Here is a 21,433-nt window from a genome sequence, read left to right on the forward strand (position 1 = left end):
ACTTTGACCCTCGAATTTCCGAATAATTATTCCAAGAAATGTGTTTTGTGGCGCAACGTGACCTCTTCTTACAGGCATGTTTCTGCACAAAATATCCCACGATCAGCCGTAAAAGCTCCTTTCCCCCGAAGTTACAGATGTTGTCTCTTGGAGATGTTTCCTTTACCCCAAACCATACTCGACGCGAGCACTCTTTCCACTTTAAATCACCTACTTCACCGAGGAGTTCTTTAGCCCGTTTGTATGCAAGAACATGTAAAAATCTCCTCTCCGAAACGCACAGAATCGGGGAGGATTGCTTGAGTTAAATTCAGTTCGTAAAGCATTTCGCATTTAGGGATGGATGCGATCCTGACGTCCTCGGTAGTGGTGTGTGCGCGCATGCAGCGGACAGTGGTTGATATGCCATGGGTAGTGACGTTTCTCCCTGGGGGCTTAGTTCCCTCCACCGCGGGTATGGATAACTCCCAACCTTGTGCCGAGATCGACTATAATCGGAATATGCGTTTATTAGGAATTTTATGCTCTACAATATGATGTCCGGTGTGGAAAACTGTATATTTCCCCCATTCTGACAGTATGTTACAGTGATAAGACTATAGTATACAGTACATACTCTGTACAGTAGTTCCAGTGCTTCTTATATGGATTTATACCAAGAATTGTTATCTAAGTACACTCATAAAAAAACATATTTAGTATGTTTACTTTTGGTATAATTACCAAAATTGTACATCTCTAAATGTTGCCGAAGTGTGTAATAATGCCTATACTGGGTTAAAATATAGAACTGCATTTTTAAAGCTTCATTTCATGCAGTGTATTTTGAGTAATATATTTCTCAAAAGTAAGCCACATTAACTAAACTGAAACAGTAGTGAATTTGTTGAAACTGCTATTTCATATTTCTAAACATGCTTTAGTAAAAGTGTGTTAATGTCATAACTAGTTTGTACCTGTAATTTTAATCTATGTCTGCAAAGTATTTTCACCCAGTGTTTTTCATATATTGCTATACCATATTACTTAAAGTTTGCTGCAACTTGTACATAAACTCTGCTTCTCAGTGTGGGTGTGAACATACCACAATTTGGTTTATTCTGTACACACATCTTTTGCATTTCTGTCCATACTGGAAGAAGTTGCTCTGTTGCTCTTCCTGGGGTTTCTTCCATTTATTTCCTGTTAAAGGTTGTAAAATCCTTTGAGGTGAATTTGTGATTTTAGATATTGGGCTATATAACTAAAATTTGACTTGACTGACATCTCCTTGACTCTCCTCTTAGTTTTGTTGTACCTGTAAGGGTGGCACACAAACAAAATGACACCTAATCTATTCTGCCCATGCTATGCTATCTATTCAGCCAGAATAACTGAAAGCACTTGTTTAGGTGTGCCGGGCCTTTGAGAGCCAGTGCAGGCATTAAACGGCCAAGAGCTTTCTAAAGTTGTAAGTTGAAACCCCATATGTAATGAAATCCAATATTCATCGGTGCTTTAGTCCTGCTTTGGTCCAGAATTCACTGGATTAGTGTGCCATCCTCCTGAGGAATAAATCACTAGCTTGTTGTTTACCCATGGTAAGCACTTGTTTACTTCAGGTTCCTCCATATGCTGGGAAGGAGCACTTCAGTTTCATATAGGGGCTCGATGAGAGTTGCAGGTGCTCAACCATCAAGACCTCCAAGGTGATCCGGTGATCCAAATGAATTAGATAAAAGCTGCACAGATGTGAAGAATGCGCAGTTGATTCTTAGGGACACAAGCACGGCTAGCAACACTTTAAAATTATTGGCCATCATATGAAGCATTGCATTAGTTAGTTCAGGCAGAGCACTAAAGTCACGCTTGTGTTGGCAGACTGGCATCATCTGCTTCATATATGCTTCACAAACATTGGCTCCTTCCCTCCACCACCCAACCTCTTCCTTGTGTGGAATTTTTGGTATTGTTGATTTAACTAGTATTTATGTTCATGTATGTTTACTCTCAGCAGAATCCTTGTTGCTGCTTTGATTCTTTGAGGGCCCCTCCTTAAATGAAGCCTTTTCCACCAAACTGCAAACTGTACAACCATTTGCTGTAAATGGTCAATTCTTTGATACAAGGGATCTCATTGATTCAACACAATATCAAAAATACTGCTGAATGGAAGTGCTACAAACAGTATTTTATGAAGGATATGAAAATTGACTGTGGTTCTTCTTAGCCATTTTACTGGATGGATCTATTTACATTTTACTGCCACACTCTGCTGAGTAGCCAAATTTTTTGGGCTCTTGTTTCTTGTCAAGTGTAATAAAATATTTTTAACACTACCCCAGAATACATGAAAAGTATAATTTCAATATATTTAAGCAGATCACAAGAACAGCTTTTAATACAGCAATTACAGCTAAAGTGGTTTGCTACTTCTAAATACTGAAAAGTAAACTTTATACCTAGTATACCTTCTTGATTATACTTTTTTCTAACTTTTGGCACATTTAATATCATGAATTTTTATATGCAGCTCATTTATTCAAGAAAAGAGCAGCTTCTTTTGGACAGCTTTCTCTTTATTGTGAGGATCTTAAAAGTTGCTGTAAGAAAAAATTCCAGAAAAAAAAAAATTCAAGCTCACCCGTAGCATGAGATGAGTTTGACTGAGGCGCTGTCCGTGGTCCTGCAGTTTCAGTACCACTTTCTGTATCCTCTGGGAGCTAGGGAAAAGCCGATATACTACTGATGTGCAGTTGCCTGATTATAGTGCACGCACACACACACACCCACACACACACACTTTTCCTCAATGATCATTCATGCAATCTTCATGAATGGGTGCATGAAAACTACATAAATAAAAGTTCCTCTAATCTGAGCAGACTACAACCAACAGCCTGGTGGTGCAAAAATGAAAATGTATGCATAATACGAAATCTCCCTTATAGTCCTCAAACATCTGTTCCTTTATTTCAGATGGAGCTCATCACCCATCTGGCCAATTGAGACTGAGAGAACACACTGAAACATGAACATATCCAGAGATCACAATTCATGTATATCAAGATGACTTGTGTATTTATTTGTATTTTATCAATTACCACCAACTATGTGATGCATTTTTGGTTTTTTAAAAGCAGGTTTTTACTCTTGGCTGGTGTGGTATTTTGTTGCCCTGCTTCTCAGGAGCTCGTGTGGAGCTGCAGGTTATGTCTTAGGGTGGAAAAAACACTCCAGGATTTCAGTTTTATTGACCTACATTTAGATGATCGGGGCAAAAGCTCGTGGCAGTATCTGCTCTTTTGTTTTTCTCTGCTCTGAGAAAAGAGTTTACTTTAAAAGTCAGCTAGGGTAGCAATTCTGTGACTTTGCAAGTAACAGATAAAATAATCTTGTAATGTTTTTCCTCCTGTACCCATAAACACAGACCTCCTCAGGCCACAGTGCTTTTTCTGTTGTATTTTATTAAATCACAGTTACATTAAGCCAATGTGCTGCTTGTATCCATTACTCACAGCACAGCTACAGTTGAACCTTTCAGAGGACAGCCATTACTCACTAACAATTAAGTTATAAAATCATGACATGTTTTTCTTTTGTGTTGTTTGTTTGCGTTTGTATCTTAGGATGAAAATTCACTCGATTGATTGTCTAGGGGTCCAAACTATTACTTACAGAATTATGAGTAATGTGAGAATTATCATTGTTGTGTGCATCTCACTTCTGGAAACATATTTGATTAATACTGGCAGATATGCTGACTGGCAAAAGCAAAGGGTAGCAATGGGTGGGTGAGGGGGGGATATTTACTGAGAGCGGCACACAAGGGAAACAATCCCCCATAGAGAGATGTGTGCCCTTGGGTGAAAACATACTGTACAGCTACTCCAGCATGGTCACTTATCTCACAATCTGCCCTGTGCATGTGAATTACACTTAAATAAAGAGCTATTTTGGCATCTCTAATAGCTGTAGTAGTGGAGACAAATGCTACATTGTGTGTATTGATTTGACCTTTAATTTGTCGTTAGCTGCTACTCACTGTTCTACTTGAAGCTATTATCTTATATGCTTAATGTTCCAAGTGGTTTGAGAGTGTTAAAAGTATAATATAGCCATAGACATACAGTTTAGCTTTAGCTAAATAATTAGCGAATATTATATGTGAGATGGCGCAATTTACAGTAAAGAGGATAGAAGCAATCTGATGAACTGACAGCACTCCCCTCTACGATGAGGAATGAAATTAAGTGAAAGAAACTCCAAGCCATACCATGAAGGTCTTATTATGCTGACGTTAAGGGAGCGTTTACTTTAATGGCACAGTACTTGATGTGTAACTTAAACAAGATGCAGGAACGCATTAAATCTTCCATCCCTGGCAGGTGGTAGTGTCTGTGACTGAATTAGATGACAACATTTATCTTTCTGTGCCTGCAGTAGTAGTAATTGGCCTGTCAAGTTACAATAGTTTTCACTTTGAGTGATTCCAAAAGGAAGGACAGTGCTTTAGTGAAGAAGGAGCGCCCAGATTCATTCCTTCATGCCAGCAAACATCCATCTTTTGAGCAGCAAAGTGAATTCCTACCTGCTCTGGCAGCAATTGCTGTTCCACAGCTGAGCTCAGTTATGTGGTAGGGAAAGTGGAAAAACAATTTCTGTGTTATTATCAACAATACATTACATTACATTACATTTAAAAAGTGAGCGGAATTCCTGAATAAATCATGGGACATCTGTTTTTTTTTTTTATAGTACCATGTACATGAGTGCAACACTGATGCTTGTTGGGTTTGTATGGTTGTTTTGAAAATCACTCTTCCATTCATTCATTCACTTGTTCATTCATTCATTCCACATAATCTCTGGGAATTTAGAGCAATCTGAAAAACAGCAGCAGCAGCCACAGCAGCATACTCTGTCCGGGGTCTAATCCAGGTCTCACGGCAGTAGCTCTCTCTCTATCTCTCTGTCTCTCTTTCTCTCTATCTGTCTCTCACCCCTTCTACTCTCTCTGTTACTGCGGCCTGTACATGTATGTCCATGAAACACATAGGGCTTACTCATTGTCCATATAAACCATTACGGCCCTGTCTCAGAATAATCCACTAGCGCAAAACACTAGAGTGCTATTGCTGCTTTTGCTGCTGTGCCTTGCCCCATATGCCACTGCACACATTCTCCACCATCTGTCCTCAATGATAAAAAAAAAATGGAGCAAAAAAAAAAAAAAAGAAAAAAAGGGCCACCCTGCACTTTTGGCTTAGTATGTGACTTAACAATATCATTTAATCTGCCAGAGGTCAGTGCTTCATCCCTTAGGCCCTATTGAAAAATGTGAAAATGTGACATATCACATTCAGTAAAAAATGTATTTTGAGAAATGGTTTCTGTATATTACGTAAAACCATTTAAACTCTTGAATCAACAGATATTTTGTATTCCTGTTGCCATGTGCACAAAGATTGTTTTGAACCACCCTGTATCACATGTTTCCATTAATTTGCACGGTCAGAAAGACTGCAGCGTCTGTCCCCTGTGTCCCCACTGTGAGGGAAGTAGTGCGAGGCCTCGTGTGAATGCAGCTGCAGTCTCTAGGCACAAGCACCATATGTTGCCACCCACAAATAGGCTGCAAAGTCATCTGACAGTGAACCATTGCCTGTGTGGCTTGCTTTGCCGTTTGCCTTTGTCCAGGATGTGACTGCTGAGTCATTACAAAGCCAAGCATCATCTGTACCGTAGGGCATCTATCCATTGTTGTTTATCAGACTAGCAGTGGAGAGTAAACTAGAGCTTATAGATAAACCTTACAAGAAATCCTGCTGGGGGCAAATTATATAGAATGCACACTCTTGGGGTTGTAGGAGATATTTGTTGCAGTTGAAGAATATTTCTCATCAATTACCTGAAAAAAGATCATTAAATCTGACTCACCATTCATCAGTCAATCATCACTGCACACTCTGAGATAAGTAGTGTGCACGACAACAACTTGTGATGGCATCAAAAGCCTTTCATCTTTTTGTACTGGTAGGAGTTCCCCATCAGATCATCAGCAGTATTGTTTTTTCCTCCAGTGGAAGTAGCCCTTTGAGGCCACAGCTAAACATTACTGTACATCATTATTATCATTTATTCAGGGGCACTGTACTGCTAGATGACATGCAAAGGGCACCATCACTGAACTTTTCCCTTAAGTAACACCTTACCTTTATGAATAATTAAAATGTTGCCAATTAAAATCTGACGCTGAAAAAAACACTGTTCCAAATCACTTTGATGACCATCTGAGCTGACTGCAAATTAATCATTTAAGAGGAAACAAACAGTAACTGTTGTGTCTTCTGCTACTGCTGCTACAGCAGCAGCAACAAACAGAAACACACCTTTTCCAGGGAAACTTGAAGAGGCTAAAGACGAAATTGTAGAAAAAACAACAACTCATTAGCTGAATTTATACACTGATATTAATAGCACTTGTATTGGCAGCAGATACTGATGAGTCATCAACTTGACAAAAGTATGGAGATGTCTGTACTGCCCTGGATGTTCCCTCTTTGTTTCATGCAGTGTGTAGATTGAATAATGAAGACAAAAAATGGGAATATGTCTGTGAAATATCAGAAAAAGACTCCTCTCAAAACTACAACCACATCACATCATTAATAGCATTGTCTTTGTTGGTTGGGTTGGTTAGTTTTAGGCATGAGGAGTGAGATTGGGTAGGGTTACGGTAAGAATATCAGGGTAAGGCAATCAGAGGCAGAGTAGGGCAGGTAATGACTTTACCATCCTAGCAAAAAAAAAGGCTTCCGGTTCTGAAAAAGGAAGATAATGCGGAAGTGACTTGAACCTGTATTCTCTCTAATGGCCATCAGGGGGCGACTCCACTGGCTCCAAAAAGAAGTCCATGCGAAAATGACCCTACTTCTCACTTGATTTATTACCTCAGTAAACACTTTCCTAATGAGTTTATGGTCTCAATCGCTAGTTTCAAGTCTTCTTTAATACAACATCATATTCATTTTGTAAATTATGATCTCATGTAACTTAAATTTGACGATAAAGCAGGGTATGCTTTAGGGCGTGGCTACATTGTGATTGGCAAGTCTCTACCACGGCGACAACGTTAGTTAAGTGACGTGAACATGGCGTGGTGTAACGCCGTCGCTATTTCAGTGTGTTTTCAGTTCATGAAAGTTAATTGTAACATTTTGACTGGCTAAAAAGTCTCCTTCAGCGTTGGTTGTGCTAAAAGACCCTTTACGGAATCGGATATTCAGTTTTTCCGGTAAGTTCATTTTGTTTTAATGGCTTTGAGTCTGTTTTTCGCTAGCGAAAATTAGCATTAGCATTATCAAAGTTAACCCCTGCAAATGCACCGTGCTAACCAAGCTAGCAGCTAGCGTAAGGGTAACCTGCACCCTCTCGTCCATATATGGCCACTTCTCATCACTTCTGGCTCCAAAAAAATCCAAGATGGCAACGGTCAAAATGCCAAACTCGAGGCTTCAAAACCATGGATGTATTATAAGCCCTTATAATACCCATTATAAGCTCTTATAATACTCATTATAAGCTCTTATAATACATCCATGTTCAAAACGCCAGTCCACAGACCAGTGGGTGACGTCTCGGTGGCTCCGTTCATTATTTGATGCAGTCTATGGTAAACACACAAAGAACCGCCTGTAAACAAATGTCATGTCAACATGTGAAAACATACTTACGTTGCTGCCCTCTTTGCTAAGTTTTAAGAGAAGCATTCCCACTTTTGTCAAACTGCTGGCAATGCAGTGATTACTTCATTTCAGTTATCCCCTCTGTGATCAGAGGTTACCATGGAAACTGGTGTGCCCAAGTGATGTGCCACTGCTCCTCTTCATAGACTACTTTTCATGTAATTGTTCTATGGTGGTGTTTTCCCTCATAACAGTTTTCATCCTAACTGAGCCTTTCATAAGAATGAATGTTATAATATAAATGAAACAATTATTTGACTATAGCAAAAGCTAAGTAAAAGCCTTTTTATCCTACACAACAGGTAGAGCTGTTAGAGCTTTAGATCTGTTTGGTATCACCCTTCATTGTGTCTCTGATAACAGTAGTTTGGGGTTTTTTTATTATGCTTTAGATTGTAGGCAGAGAAAAGCCATCTCTTCCTGCGCTGTCTGGTTGGCACAGCTCACATGAGGAACTCTCACTGTGAGCAGTCTGACTCCACAGCTCTGTCTCTCTGGAGGGCAGCCAATAAAAAAAAGAAAAAGTGCCTCTCCACATCCAAACTACAATAACTAACACGGATGTCGTCATGCATCACACAGACAGCAAACACATCCTGCAATCATATGTCTCATACATATAAGCCAGACATTTTTTTTTCTAATTTTTATTTTGGAAACTTTGAACTAAAATAATGTTTCTAATGTTACAGCAGACAGCTACATGCATGTATCTTCACTGGGGAGATAAGCAGCCACCCCACTAGCATGTTTTTTCTACATTCAACCATCATAAATCATTAAGGCTGAAAAAGGGGGCATATTTGCCTCTTTCCTCAAAGGGGAACTTTTGTTTTTGTACAGCAATACTGGCTGCCTAAGCATTTTTTAAATTAATATTCCCTTGTGCCATACTGTACTTTTCTCTGATCTCTGTATTATCGGGAGATAATGATGCTCAGGTCAAAAATAAAATGGAGGCTTATGTCCAAAGAATGATGAGGAAGCACTCATACCCTAGCAGAAAGCAAGCATAAAACATCTCAGTTTAGGTCTTCACTCCTTTCAGTTCATCAGTTCATACATTATATACATGATCTTTAAATTGATTGCAATTCAGTGTATTAAAATCCAATGCAATGGCTCTGTAATTATTACAATATGAAATGTAAAAATGTTTGTTTGTGTTGTGCTGGTTAAACTTAAATTTTCTGAGGCTAGGTTGTATGTTATATTGTCGGTGTACTTTAAGATCTGAACATTTCAAGCATCATAAAGGTATTGATATTGAATTGCATTGTATGGATGCATCTGTATGTTGCAAGGGTTTGTGTTCCAAGCAGAGTTGTGCGCTGTAGGCTTTCAGTGGCACAGAAAAATACTGGGTGTTACATAGATAAGGCAGAAGGGTTTATAGCTGCAGAATCACAGAAATATCCAGTTATACACAGGCCAACACTAAGTTTAATCCTAACCATAACTCGCTCTAAAGGGAGCAAGTCTTTGAGTGGGCGTGTATTTACTGGGTCCCCGTTGGTTGGGACATGTTATTGTTACAATAAAATGTATTTGTTCATATTAATTTCTGGTCTTTTGGGGCGATCTTGCACTTGGAGACCACGACAGTTGCCTGCCTTAAGCAATGTATAAACCACCCCTGGAGTATATTACAATTAATTGTAAATTGTATTGACATGCACTAGTTAGATTTCACTTAAACTGTGAGCTTTAGAGTGAACGAGGCTCAGGATAATATTGGGACAGGAAATATGTGACAACAGAAATAACAAATAAAAAACAATCTTTATTTTAAATTCTGCTGAATCTTATATAACTTTCAGCACTGAGTAAGTAAAAATCCTGTGGCATAGATTCATGAGTGTTGAAGTAAACACATTTAGAGTTGTAGTCTATGAAGACATAAGAAGCTCTGTGCTGACATCATGTGGTTACTGAGGTACATCACAGGTTTTTACTTAATATGTGGTCTCAGCATGTCCTGTAGCCCAGTTTGAACCACCCACAACACATGACACAAGCATGTGATCTCAATGTGAAAGCTGCCAGTTCTGCTGCATTCCTATCATAGAAAACAATGAAACATCTGTTCAGTTTGATTGATTCTATTGACCCTGAAATATTTGCAATAGAAAATTTTTTTACTCTTTACCTAGATTCTCGTGTGTAAGTATATCCACGACTCTTAAGGCTTATTGGATGACTTACCAGCTGATTTTATGTCTCACCTACAGGTTAATATCTGGGCCATGAAATGCTTCAATTTTAAAATAAATTGAATGGTGGCACTGCAGTAAAGACCTCACACAGTGTGGTTCAGATTGTCCTGCTCTGACCTGTGATTCTTGCAGTTTAAGTGTAACAGCAGTTGGTCTGATTTTGTGTAGTCGCTGTGCAGGTGGATCAAGTACAACCTTGCATATACTGTAGTGCCTGTACTGCCAGTTCAGGACTTTCCACTTGTGCTCATAGAAATAAGGTTACACTATGTTACACTAGGTCCACCATGGACAAAGTAGGTGAGACCACACCATTTGTCCCTGTTACACTTTATTGTATTTCTTTACATGCTTGTCATTTGTTTATTTAGCCGGTATAACATCTATTTACTCTATAGGATTGTTTTCACATAGTATCCTGGTTTTGTTTGTGTTTAGCATTGTTTTGTTATATTTATATCTGCATTTCTGCTTTAATCAAGACAGACAAGTATTGTTTACATTCAGTTTTTTATTGATTTAGTCTTGAGTTTCTTGCATTACTAGCTTGTTGTGTTACTTATCATACCCACCATGCTTTTCAGTAGATAAAAGGGGGAATCACTTAACTACTTCCTGCTTTTAAGCTCTCGCTGACATCACCAGTGATGTCATGAGTTGGACCAAGTATGAGGGGAATTTATTGTATTTAGTTAGTTTGGTTAGTGTTTATGTGATTTGTACTTATTATTTTGGCTCATGGTGAGGGCTATGCTATGCTGGATGATACGTGTGTGTAAATAATGTTGATTGATACAAATGACATTTTCATATACCAGTTGCAACCCTGTGGTTCTGCCTAGATAGATTGGAGGGCCTACAATGTTTAAGAGGAGAGTTTTTGGTTTAGGGAGAGAGCCAACATCTGTGTAGTTATGTAAAAGTGAGCATGCCTAAGTTTGTTGCAATTTCCTGAGTTAAGTTGGTTAAGATGTGTTTGTTTTGTTTGTTTTAATTTTTTGGAGACTCTTGTTTTTTGGGTACATTGGTCTGAAAAATCACTTTTTTTTTTAGTCATTGAATAAGTCTTTGAATCTGTCTCCTATCACCTTCCTTGATGCTCTGGCTAAGCTTCCTAACATTTTGGCATCATAAATTAATTTGACCTGACTTGAAGTTTGACTTTTTACAAAAGCACTTTGTTGCAAAACACGATTAATAGATAAAAGGTTATGGTTTCATATGGCTTATGGTGGCACTATTGGTTGAAGTTCATTCTTAAGTATTGGATTTTTTTATTAATGCGAAAGAAAAAATGGGCAAAGTTACCACATCATAGTTCATATATGTATGTGTGCGTGTGTGTGTGTGTGTGTGTGTTTGTGTGATTTGTTCCTCATTTCCTTCCTAATGGAACATCAGCAGCATTAGTCCTGCATATATCTCCAAATTTATGCAACTGCAATGCAAGCAATTTAAAGCCTCATAAATGATTAGGAACATGTTTTATGTAGGATGCACATCCACAGACATAAAAACAGATGTTTAGTGTAATTTCTTTGTCATAGAAATGTATGGTATTAAAAGATTTGATGTTGATAATTACAAAAAAAATCACTTTTTTTTAACCTATTCATGGTGTTAAGACCTTATACAAACATGCACATAAAGGCCTCCCCTGCAATTTGTGTGCTTTAGGAAAAAAAATCACAACAGTGCCTCATCGAAACATAAGTAATGTTAAAATGAATAAGTAGAAATGCTACAACTTGAACATCAGGAGTTGAATAATTAAGCTGAGAGCTGTTTGACTCACAGGCCTGTGGTGAGTTAGGTAAGTTGGAGTTTTGGTTGAGCTGAATAAATCTCCTCCACTGTCCTCTCCTCCTGTGTGAGATGTGTACTCTGTTGATTGATGTAGTCCTTGAACTTTATTGTTTTTCCAAACTACATGAGCTGGATGGGACTGCAAAAAATCTGTGGAGGGAGATTTAGTCATATGCCAAAACAAACGTGCCATAGTTATTTTTGTAGCACATGTTAAACAGAAGAGGGCAGTATTGACCAAGATATAACTAAGGAGTTGGAGTATCCAACTGGCCAAACAGTTTTACTTGCTTTATTGTCAGTTAAATTGATTGACTATTATAATCTGCATTAATTGTTAGTTTAAATGAAGTACATCTGTTTCAAATGTAACCCCTGGGCCACACTGGACGCGTGAGCAGTGCGTGTGCATCATGGAACCTCTTGCTTTTCATTTCGGCCGCTCTAACCTGTTACACGCGCGTCTCACGCGAGACTGCTGCGTCGCTTCATCTAGAGATTCGAGGTCTCGCCTATTTTCTCTATGTGACGCGCGCGGTTCTCAGCAGAAATGGACAGGAAAAACGAGAAAGATAGGGTTGCCAGTGGCAGAAGCGCCACAGCAGACACGCTTCCAGTGTGAACGCTGCAAGCGTGAGAGACGCAGCAGTTCAGCGACATACACGCGCTGCTCACGCATCCAGTGTGGCCCAGGTGTTTGACCACATTATTGCATTTTTATTGTAACCTACAAACTCCTTCATACACAACTCTTTCATTACAATTGCACCAGGTTTCAATACTTTCAAAAGCATAAAAAAGGCAATGTATCATGTCACATGCATGCAAACAAGAATTATACAATGACTTGACACTCATTTCATGCTTTAGGATTTCAGGTTTGATTGCCTCAGACTGATCCTCTCAGAATGATCTGCTTGGCTGGACCAAACCCATGGCACTGTGTGTGTGTTGGATTACCACAATTAACTGAGTAAGGTTATAAGCTTGTCAAGGCTTGCCAGAGGCAGGGTGAAAACTACAGAGACAGCCAGCGACATAACCTGACTAAAGATATACAGATGGAGATGGAACGATAGATAGATAGATAGATAGATAGATAGATAGATAGATAGATAGATAGATATCAACTACATCAGCATGTATTTTAAATGCACCTCAGGCCTGGCTAAGCACTTGAATAACTGTGTAAATTATATCTTCCTAGTGGAGTTAATTCTCTGTGAGAAATCCGTGTTAGGGAGCAGAGAAAGTATAATTTGAAGCTGCCTCTCCAATGAAGGGAGGTGGACAGTGTTAAAAGTCATTCTTAAGTGTGGCACTGATGATAGAAAGTTGTTCTTTGAGGGGGGGAAATGGTGCCAAACCTACGTTCAAAGCTGATGAATATTTAAAGGATTGAGTATACAGATCATCATATTGACAATGGGAGAATACTAATGTCCGCTTCTCTGAGTCTGATTAGAGGTTAAGCAGAATGCAAGCTGCATAATTTATTTTCATTCTTGCATTTTTGTACCTTTTGATTTGACTCCTTTTCTTAGGTTTGATAACTTCTTTGTGCAGAAGTCAGTCCCTTTGAAACTGAAAATATGGTGATATATATATATATATATATATGTATAGTAGGTGCTGCATGCAAATCAGGGACAATTGGTGTCATATGTGTGTGGCATGTAAAAGAAATTTAATTATGTATTTTGGCTTTTTTTTGTGTGTAGCACATCCATCCGGTAATGTTAAGTACAATAGAAGTCCTCCATTTTTAAGGCCCATGCTCCAGCAGTTGACATACACAGAGTGCCCACTGTCCCCACTGACACAGACATTGTCCACAATCTATTAAATTGAATGTTGTATTTAACTGGTTTGGAGCCAGGGCAAAGTTACATGCTTTTGTATCATTCTAACTCCTCTCTCTCACGGAATGTGCTTATTTCAGGGAGAGAAAGACAGAGAGAGAAAGTGGGAGTGAGAGCCCATGCAGGTGAGAGTGTCTAACAGTGAGGAAATCAATATGATGTAAATTATTAAGAGCTCAGGAATGCGTCTGACCCCTACTGTCTTGCAGCAGGCTGGGCTCTGAAGGCTGGCAGGTGGACGCGAGCTTGGACTCTCCCTCTAACACTCATTAGTGGCTGGGAGCCGGGGCTCCTTGTGAGTGGGAAGGCAGGGATCACAGCGGGGAAGTGATGGCCCAGGCCTCTCACATCCCGGCTCAGCCTTCGCTCTGGCTCTGCCAGCCTCTCCCTGGAAGCTCATTAGTAAGTGCACTGATGCATAAGAGCTAGTCATTAGCTGGGCTTTTTTTCCGTCTTCATCTCTGTTTCCCCCGACACCATGTCTGATCCTGAAGACCGGTGGCAGTGCTGGTTTAAAAGACGAGAGAAGTCCATATTACCGCAGGTATTCTAGACATATGGATATGAGACAGTGGTAGCCATCAGATTTTTTTTTTTTATACAAAGGGTGGGGGGTGAGGGAGAGGGGTGTCAATTTGGAGTTCTTCAAATGGAGTCCATCCATAGCCCTTCAAACCAAAGAGTAAACATTAGTGCTTGACCAGGACTTTGGCTGAGCGCCCCTTTCTTCCTCCATGGTTGGTTTTGATCTGGGGTATTTGCTTTTGCTGCTGGCCAGATCCCCTCAGCACCTGATGGTTGCCCAGGCTCTGAGTAAATAAGATCTGGGGCCCAGGCCTCTTAGGGGCTGCTGGGTAAATAAGGTCTCTGGTGTGTGTAGCATGCCTGGCAGCAGGGTGAGCACTGGTGTGGAGGCCCCCAGAGACACGCCATCCCCCTTTTCTATATCTAGCTGTTTAATTCTGTTATCCTCTCTATCTTTAACTTACTCCATTCTCCCTCCCTGACCACCACATACACACACACACACACACACACACACACACACACACACACAGTCCTCCCTCTCAGCAGGCGTACTGATTAATGTTAGCCAGTTGTACTCATAAACATTTACAACTTCCAAAGCATTTGCAACAGGACCCATGTGTGCCCAATATCATGGAATTAACTCGATCACTTGTTCAAGCAGATTGCTCAAATAAAAAGGAAACAAACCATTTCAGATTTTGTTGAGACAATACCCAGTTATTCATATGAGTTTTTAGTTTGCAGATGGATATTAACCACTGTTGGAATGTAAAGTCCTGTAATTAAAAGTGTTTGAGCATCATGTAGGATCAAGCTTCTGTCTCTGAGGAACAGTTTGGCATTTAGTAAGTCTTTAAATGTCAGAAAGATAAATGATAATGATAGCACCTGTAATAAAGTAATTACTTTCACAATGGTAATCTTCCTAGCCCACAAACAAATGGATTTCATATACTACTGAAAGATTAAACTATTTAACACCTCATGTCTCCATGACTTATTAAAACAAAAAGTGGCCATAGGGGACCAGCAAAATATTGCAGTGTTGATATTGCTCAACCTACATATTGTGTAGCTTGTTTTGTAGCTTTCAGTTCAACAAAGGCAAACAGTATCCTCTTGTAAAAGATGCAACCCTTATGCCCAAGTTTCCCAAGTAATTGTATATTGTTCAGCAGTTGATATTATATAAGAACGTGCATTCAGTGGTGGAGTAACAGATAAGTGGATAAGTTTATATGCTTTAGTGTCATTCAGTCACTGTAATGAGGGATTTGCCTTTGTGAAAGTTTACTGAGTCAGATCTCATCAGCTTAATGTGATCTGGCGCTAGCCATGCTGGATCCCCTTATGCCAATTAATCCAGGTTGTAACTCACAGACTCCTGCTGACCAATTCACATCCATTGTTGATAGTTTTTGGCTGCAGGAGCCTTAAACCTCCTTGTTAGAGCCAAAAACCACAAGAAACCCACCACCTCTTTCAGCCCCATCATATTGTCTGTTGATTGCCAGCAATTAGTAAAGCCAGGCGGGCTGAGAAATGACAAGATGGGGCATGGCGATTGCAATGCATGAGCGTTGTTGGCTCACACTCCAGCTGAAAGCCTCTACAATGTTTGTTAACCCTGGGGGTCAGACTGATTCACTAGCGCAGACAGAAAACAAGATTTATGTTGCACAAATCAATACGCAGTCAGACTTTTACCATTGTGGAACACCAATCCAGGCACTTCTCTCTATCAGTCTAACATGACACTAATGTGTTTTTATTCCTGTTTAACCCAGCCAGTGATGAATCTGTTGGCAGGCCAAGACAGAGACAGTGAGAGGCAGGCCGCCCTTGATTAGTTGGGGAACACATGGCAACATGCAGAGGCTGATGCAGTGGCGTGTCATGGAGGCAATGGCCTATCAGTCTTCAGGTTTCCTGCTGGGAGTTGTTTATCCACTGTTTATTCATTGTGAGAGGAATCGGCAATTTACATCCCAGCGCCTGACAGTGTATCAAATAAACTAATGACAGTGTACTTGGGTGCTGATCCCACTCAGTGCTGTCTTAAGTAAATTAGAATGAATGCAGTTCTTCAAGTTCTCCTCACTGGGAGTGTTCACTAACCAACCTAACCGGTCCTCTTTATTCTCCCTGCCATCAGCTCTGATCTCATTAACATTGCTTGTCAACTGAACACAAAAGGACACACACCTGGCAGAACACATGCCACAAACAACTCCAGAGTAAATTATTGTACAGTAGGAAGCTCTTACAAGCTGGCAGGCCAATAATGTAAAATTTGCTTAATGTCCAACCCCCGCTTACCCTGTTAAAGGAGGAAATTGGAAAGTGACATGAGTGACAAGTGGTATTCTCTGAGCATTGACCAGCAGGCACAATAGAGGAGCTGAGCCCGGTGCCAAGCTCTATTTCAGGGGCTGCATTCCAATTGATTAGGAGGCTTGTGAAACAAACGCTGGTGACAGAAACGAGAGTACGGCCCTGGCAACTGTTGGGCACGGTGCCAGGTGTGCAGTCTTTCCTCGCAGCTCTCTCTCTCTCTCTCTCTCTCTCTCTCTCTCTCTCTCTCTCAGTTTCTCTCTCATACACACATTATTGGAGCATTAATGACACCCACAATGTGAACCACTGGGATAAGTTAGCAGCATTATCTCTCTGTATGTGATTATGTATTGGACCAGCTTTGCTTGTTTCCTTGAATTCCACTAATAGAAAGGTTGTGAGCCAGAACTCTTGAAATGATTAACTGCTTTTTACTGTAAAGGGCATTTTACAGGATTTTTGGAATGTAAAAATATTCCTATATCTGCATTAAAGGCAGTCTTTGACAACGAGTCTCAGATTGTGCCTCAGTGAAGTATAATTCTGAAGTGCTTTGAGTATTTTGGCCTTCAAACTATACATCTATGTATATGTGTATGTGAGTGTGGCATAGAGATATTGTGTGTGAGGCTGTGTGTGTGTGTGGGTACAAGGGCAAACGGGTGCATGTGTCTGTGCATATGCCTGGTCTTAGCAGCAGCACCCTGTAAACCCCGGCTTTTCTTTATAGTGAAGTTGATTGGATAAACAGTCTGAGTCTGGATTATTGTACTGGAAAATGAAAGCATATGCACAATTTGCATTTTAATGAGCAAGTGAGCATTATAAAACAAACTGTTCTGGCAACAGCAACTCTTACAATAAAACTGTGGCTTGTTATAGCAATCAGATATTTTATCAACACATATTTGAGCACATTTGTAGATCAGTTATCATTATAATTCCATTGTGACCACTTAGGATGGATTTAGAATTCATTTTAAATTAATTTGAGCAGCTTTTTGTTTTATCTTGTTTTGGTTTTCTGTATATTCAGTATACACCATGTCATGTGTTGCATCTTGCTCTTTGCAAATCTGCTTTGATTGTGACACGTATGAGTAAGTCATGCATAAAATTTATGCATGGCTGATGCAAAGTTCAGTAGGCCTGCGCCAAACAAAATGCTGTTCAATTAAAAGGGAAGTAATGGCATCCTATATAATAAAGGATATCTGTGCATACATAAACTGACAGAAAAGCATGATGGCTCATTCACGTCATGCTATGTAATTTAGTTAATGCATTTCCCCTTGCTCTTTAAAACACTTGCACATTCAAATTTGCCATCATAATCTCTATGACAGAGGACATTAATTATGTTCGTTGGCTGATCGCTGTTTCTTCACAACATCCCTGATTAAAATTTCACACATTGTAATGATGTGCTTCAGAGCTAGAAGCTGTGAAATTTACTAAGCAGTCAGCGAGCTTGAATTCTTATTCTTGGGTGGTTCACCCAGCACAAAAAACCCCACATATAATCCAAATCAAAGCTGTTAAGTGCTTGAGGAAAAGCTTTATTTACATGCTAATGGCAATATATCTTAGCAACTTATTCATTAAAATATTGTGCAAATGAGGGAACAACAAAGCAGTAACTTCTCTCCAGATATGTGGGTTCAAATTTCATATTTGGGAAGTTTAATTAAGCAATAGATTATATTTTGCAAGGAGTGTTCACTTTAATGAATCTCCAGAGACCGCAGATAAACACTCCAATAGTATCAAAGCATCCATCTCTTTAATGGATGCGAAAATTAGGGATGTAAATGGCTTTGAGCCTTTATTTTCATTGCTCGTGGGAATATTTACCGGATGCAGGCGACACTTATGTAACCTACATTATGCATATACTTTCATTTTTGGAAACCACATGAATTGTGGTTCACCATTTTCAAGGACAAACACTAAACACTTATTTAAAGCATGCTTTTAACAGCTGCACCTGTCAAAAAAAATGAAGCAAGGAAGCTTTTCATCTTTTTTTTTTTTTTTTTTAACCTAATTTTAAGTGGATTTAAATATGCAGACTATCTTAAACATTGTGAAACACTGCTAGCACAGATTCTGATTCTCCCTCTTCTGTTTGGGTGAGCTCTTAGTTCTACCACAGAGCATATCTTGAAAGAACCACTGGCCATTTTAGCTTTTCCAATAAGATGTTTGCCTGAGTGTGGCTCTATATTCTGCAATCCCGAAACAGTGCAGAGTCAGTGAACCCTGGTACATTGTGTGATGGAGGAGTGCTACGTGCCCAACATTCACCTCTGCGAGGCCGGCTGTTGTTTATCCCTGTAATGTCCATTTTATTGGGAATCTCAGCGAGCCTTCACACTACCTGCTGTGCTCAGCAGTGTGGAGAAGCCAGGGCCAGTAGAGTGGTGGTCAGTGCCTGTCAATCACAATCACAAGGATCAGTTAGCAGCCATCAGTCTGAGAAAGCATACCCAGATGTTGCCTGTCTTCTATCTCTTGATGTTCTTCCTTCATATGTTGTCCTTTTTCCATCACTTGTTGTTTGAGCTTTCTACTTTTACACACTATAAACTAATGTTGTTGGACACTGATTATTTTCCTCCATGTTTGTTTTAATGATTATATTGCTTAGAGATATAGAGAGAAATATATTCCTAAAGTTAAAGAGGATGGAAAAAAAATGTGTTATTTTCAACCCCGGGCGGCTGTTTGTTTCTGTGTTTGTGCTGGAGCCTATAAAAGGGAGGGCTGATGTTGGGGAAGAGAGCAGTCAGAGGTGATAAGAAGGGAGCATCACAATATACTCAAGCTGCTGCAAAACAAACACAAAACATTGATTATATCATCTTCACAGACACCCAAAGCTCACCATAGTTGATGTTTACCTGACATGAAGTAAACAGCACGTTGGACTGTAGACTTCTACTCTGCATTTCATTTGCTGCCGTGCCCCCGGTATATGTACGTCTCTGACCTGTTCCCGCCCCTAATTTCCCCCATCATATTCAGAGCAGACCTGCCAACAGTCAGCTTCATTACAGCCAATATCTTAAATCACCTCTCATGTGTTTCCCACCAGTTTGGAGCTTGGTCTCCTCTGAATCGCAGTCATTTTAATGTTCCTGTGCTGATTGCGGGTGCAGGTGGTAATACATTAAGGGACTGAGACAGCCAGTGGCACAGTGCTGAAAGACCTTTATCCATTTGCACTAAGTTTCCCCTCACATTCGGAGGCATGTCGTTCTAATTAGGCCAATGGTTTTGACTGTGGCCATATTCATATGGGACAGCTCACTTTAAGTTGTACAACAAGGTGATTCTACATCATATATATTCCACCAGGTCAATAGATTGTGCCATGGTCTAGGGAATTTCAAGAAGAAATTGTACATTAATGAAAGTGGAGAATGACTGGAGAGAAGAATTGCGACAGGGTTACTGCTCTTTTCCTCTCCATCTTTTAAGTAGAGGAGCCTCACATCTCGTGAGAGATGAAGATATCTGGGGTGTAAAATATTACAGATGATGCTTTTTTGTTTCTGTGGAGGTACAAATGAAGACATGTTTAGAACTACCTCAGCAGAAAGTCTATTTACAGATTTGTATATGAAATAATTCATGTAAGGAAACTTGTGTTTCACAGTGCTGCATGACAAATCAAAGGTATTGGTTCAATTCTCTAAAAACAACTTGTCTCCGTGTTTGAACCACAGTGAGCTCCCAGTACGTCTGTCTCTCAATGATGAGCTCTTCTGGCAGGTAAAAGCTTCAGAAAGCCCTCGGTCCATTTCCATTCTAGCTTCCAGCAGTGTGAGTGGTGTGACAGCCTCTTGGGGCAAAGGGATTATTGAGATCAGGCCTCCCCCAGCTCTATGCCTCTAGCCCAGCCCGCCAAGCTAGCCCAGTCGGTTCCTCAAGCCCCCCAGTGTCTTACAGAACAGCCCACCAGGCGCACAGAGAGCAAAGAGGCACCAGGGACCCCTCTAATTGTCCATGCTTTGGGCGGCTCTTTGGCAAGCCAGCATGAAGAAGGCCCCCAGTCCCTAGGCTGTCCCACTGCTCCCTACTCAGCCCTTGCTCAGAGATTCTGAGGACGATATATCTGCTTTGAGGCTTTATGTTTCTGAGGCCGTCATATAGTGCAGCTGGAAATTGTGAATTTCTCTGAAAGTGTGCTTTCAGCAGGTCAGTGGTGGTGTTAGAGCAGGGTCATATTCAAAACTCTTCAAATGATCCACATGATTCTTGGCTTAAACATGTTGTGAATTGTATTCAGTGTTTCCCTTGCACATTTGAAAGTGTTAGTGCATTTGCTGTTAATTTTGGAAGTCAAAATCCCAACAAAATATACATGTTTATTTTTAAAGAGTACGCAATATACTGTGCATATTTTTTACATAGATATTTGTTTTGAATCATTTTGACAGATATTTCAGTGGAAGTGTGATCTGTCAATAAATATTTGTCATGAAAAAGCACCAAAATATGTTTAAAGTGTATGTTCCATGTGTGTAAAAGTGGCACAGGGGTAATCGGGATATTCTTAGACATTTTTCCAATAGTTAAAGAATCAGTATAGGTTATCTGGTTAACATAGTTGTATATATCAGTATGCTGCAAGTAATATAACTGTAATAATCTGAACATTGTGAATAGATCCTATAGTTAAAAATACCCATAAACAGGAACAATAACACATGCTTTGTTAATTTCATATATTTCTATTTGTTGTGTCTCAGAGATATAAAATTTCTAAAACAGAGCTGCTGTTAACGTACTAGTGAGAGCTGGAGGAACGGCTGCTGGGAACTGGATGAGGACTGACAAGGCCACCCATACAAAGGAAGGGGCAGCCTCCTGTCATCCAGTGGGGGGAGGGGAGGCCAATGAACATGTACAGCCACAATAATAAACACACAATTACTTTGATACCTGC

At 39.9% G+C, this 21,433-nt stretch overlaps 1 protein-coding gene and 1 long non-coding RNA gene across 7 annotated transcripts in view; one reads left to right on the plus strand and one right to left on the minus strand.

The window, feature by feature from the left end:
- The window catches only part of LOC137192629 (potassium voltage-gated channel subfamily H member 7-like), a 42,620-nt gene extending 41,635 nt beyond the window's left edge, over window positions 1–985 (minus strand). The window contains exon 1 of the mRNA XM_067603476.1: window positions 3–985. Within this exon, the coding sequence (XP_067459577.1) occupies window positions 3–78 (76 nt within the window). The 5' untranslated portion in view covers window positions 79–985. The remainder of the gene's footprint in view (window positions 1–2) is intronic.
- A 6,005-nt stretch (window positions 986–6,990) lies between these two features.
- On the plus strand, window positions 6,991–21,426 carry LOC137192630 (uncharacterized). 6 transcript variants are annotated; one of them, XR_010930608.1, is made up of 5 exons: window positions 6,991–7,276; window positions 12,620–12,722; window positions 13,692–13,736; window positions 13,824–20,682; window positions 21,237–21,426. It is a non-coding gene; the product is annotated as an uncharacterized lncRNA (long non-coding RNA). The 6 variants fall into 6 exon arrangements; XR_010930606.1 differs by having other exon boundaries at window positions 7,037–7,276; window positions 13,824–14,155; window positions 20,211–21,426; XR_010930605.1 differs by having other exon boundaries at window positions 7,043–7,276; window positions 13,824–14,013; window positions 15,952–21,426.
- The last annotated feature ends 7 nt before the right edge of the window (window positions 21,427–21,433 follow it).

The sequence above is a fragment of the Thunnus thynnus genome, chromosome 11, assembly GCF_963924715.1.
Source record: "Thunnus thynnus chromosome 11, fThuThy2.1, whole genome shotgun sequence".
Lineage (NCBI taxonomy): Eukaryota > Metazoa > Chordata > Actinopteri > Scombriformes > Scombridae > Thunnus > Thunnus thynnus.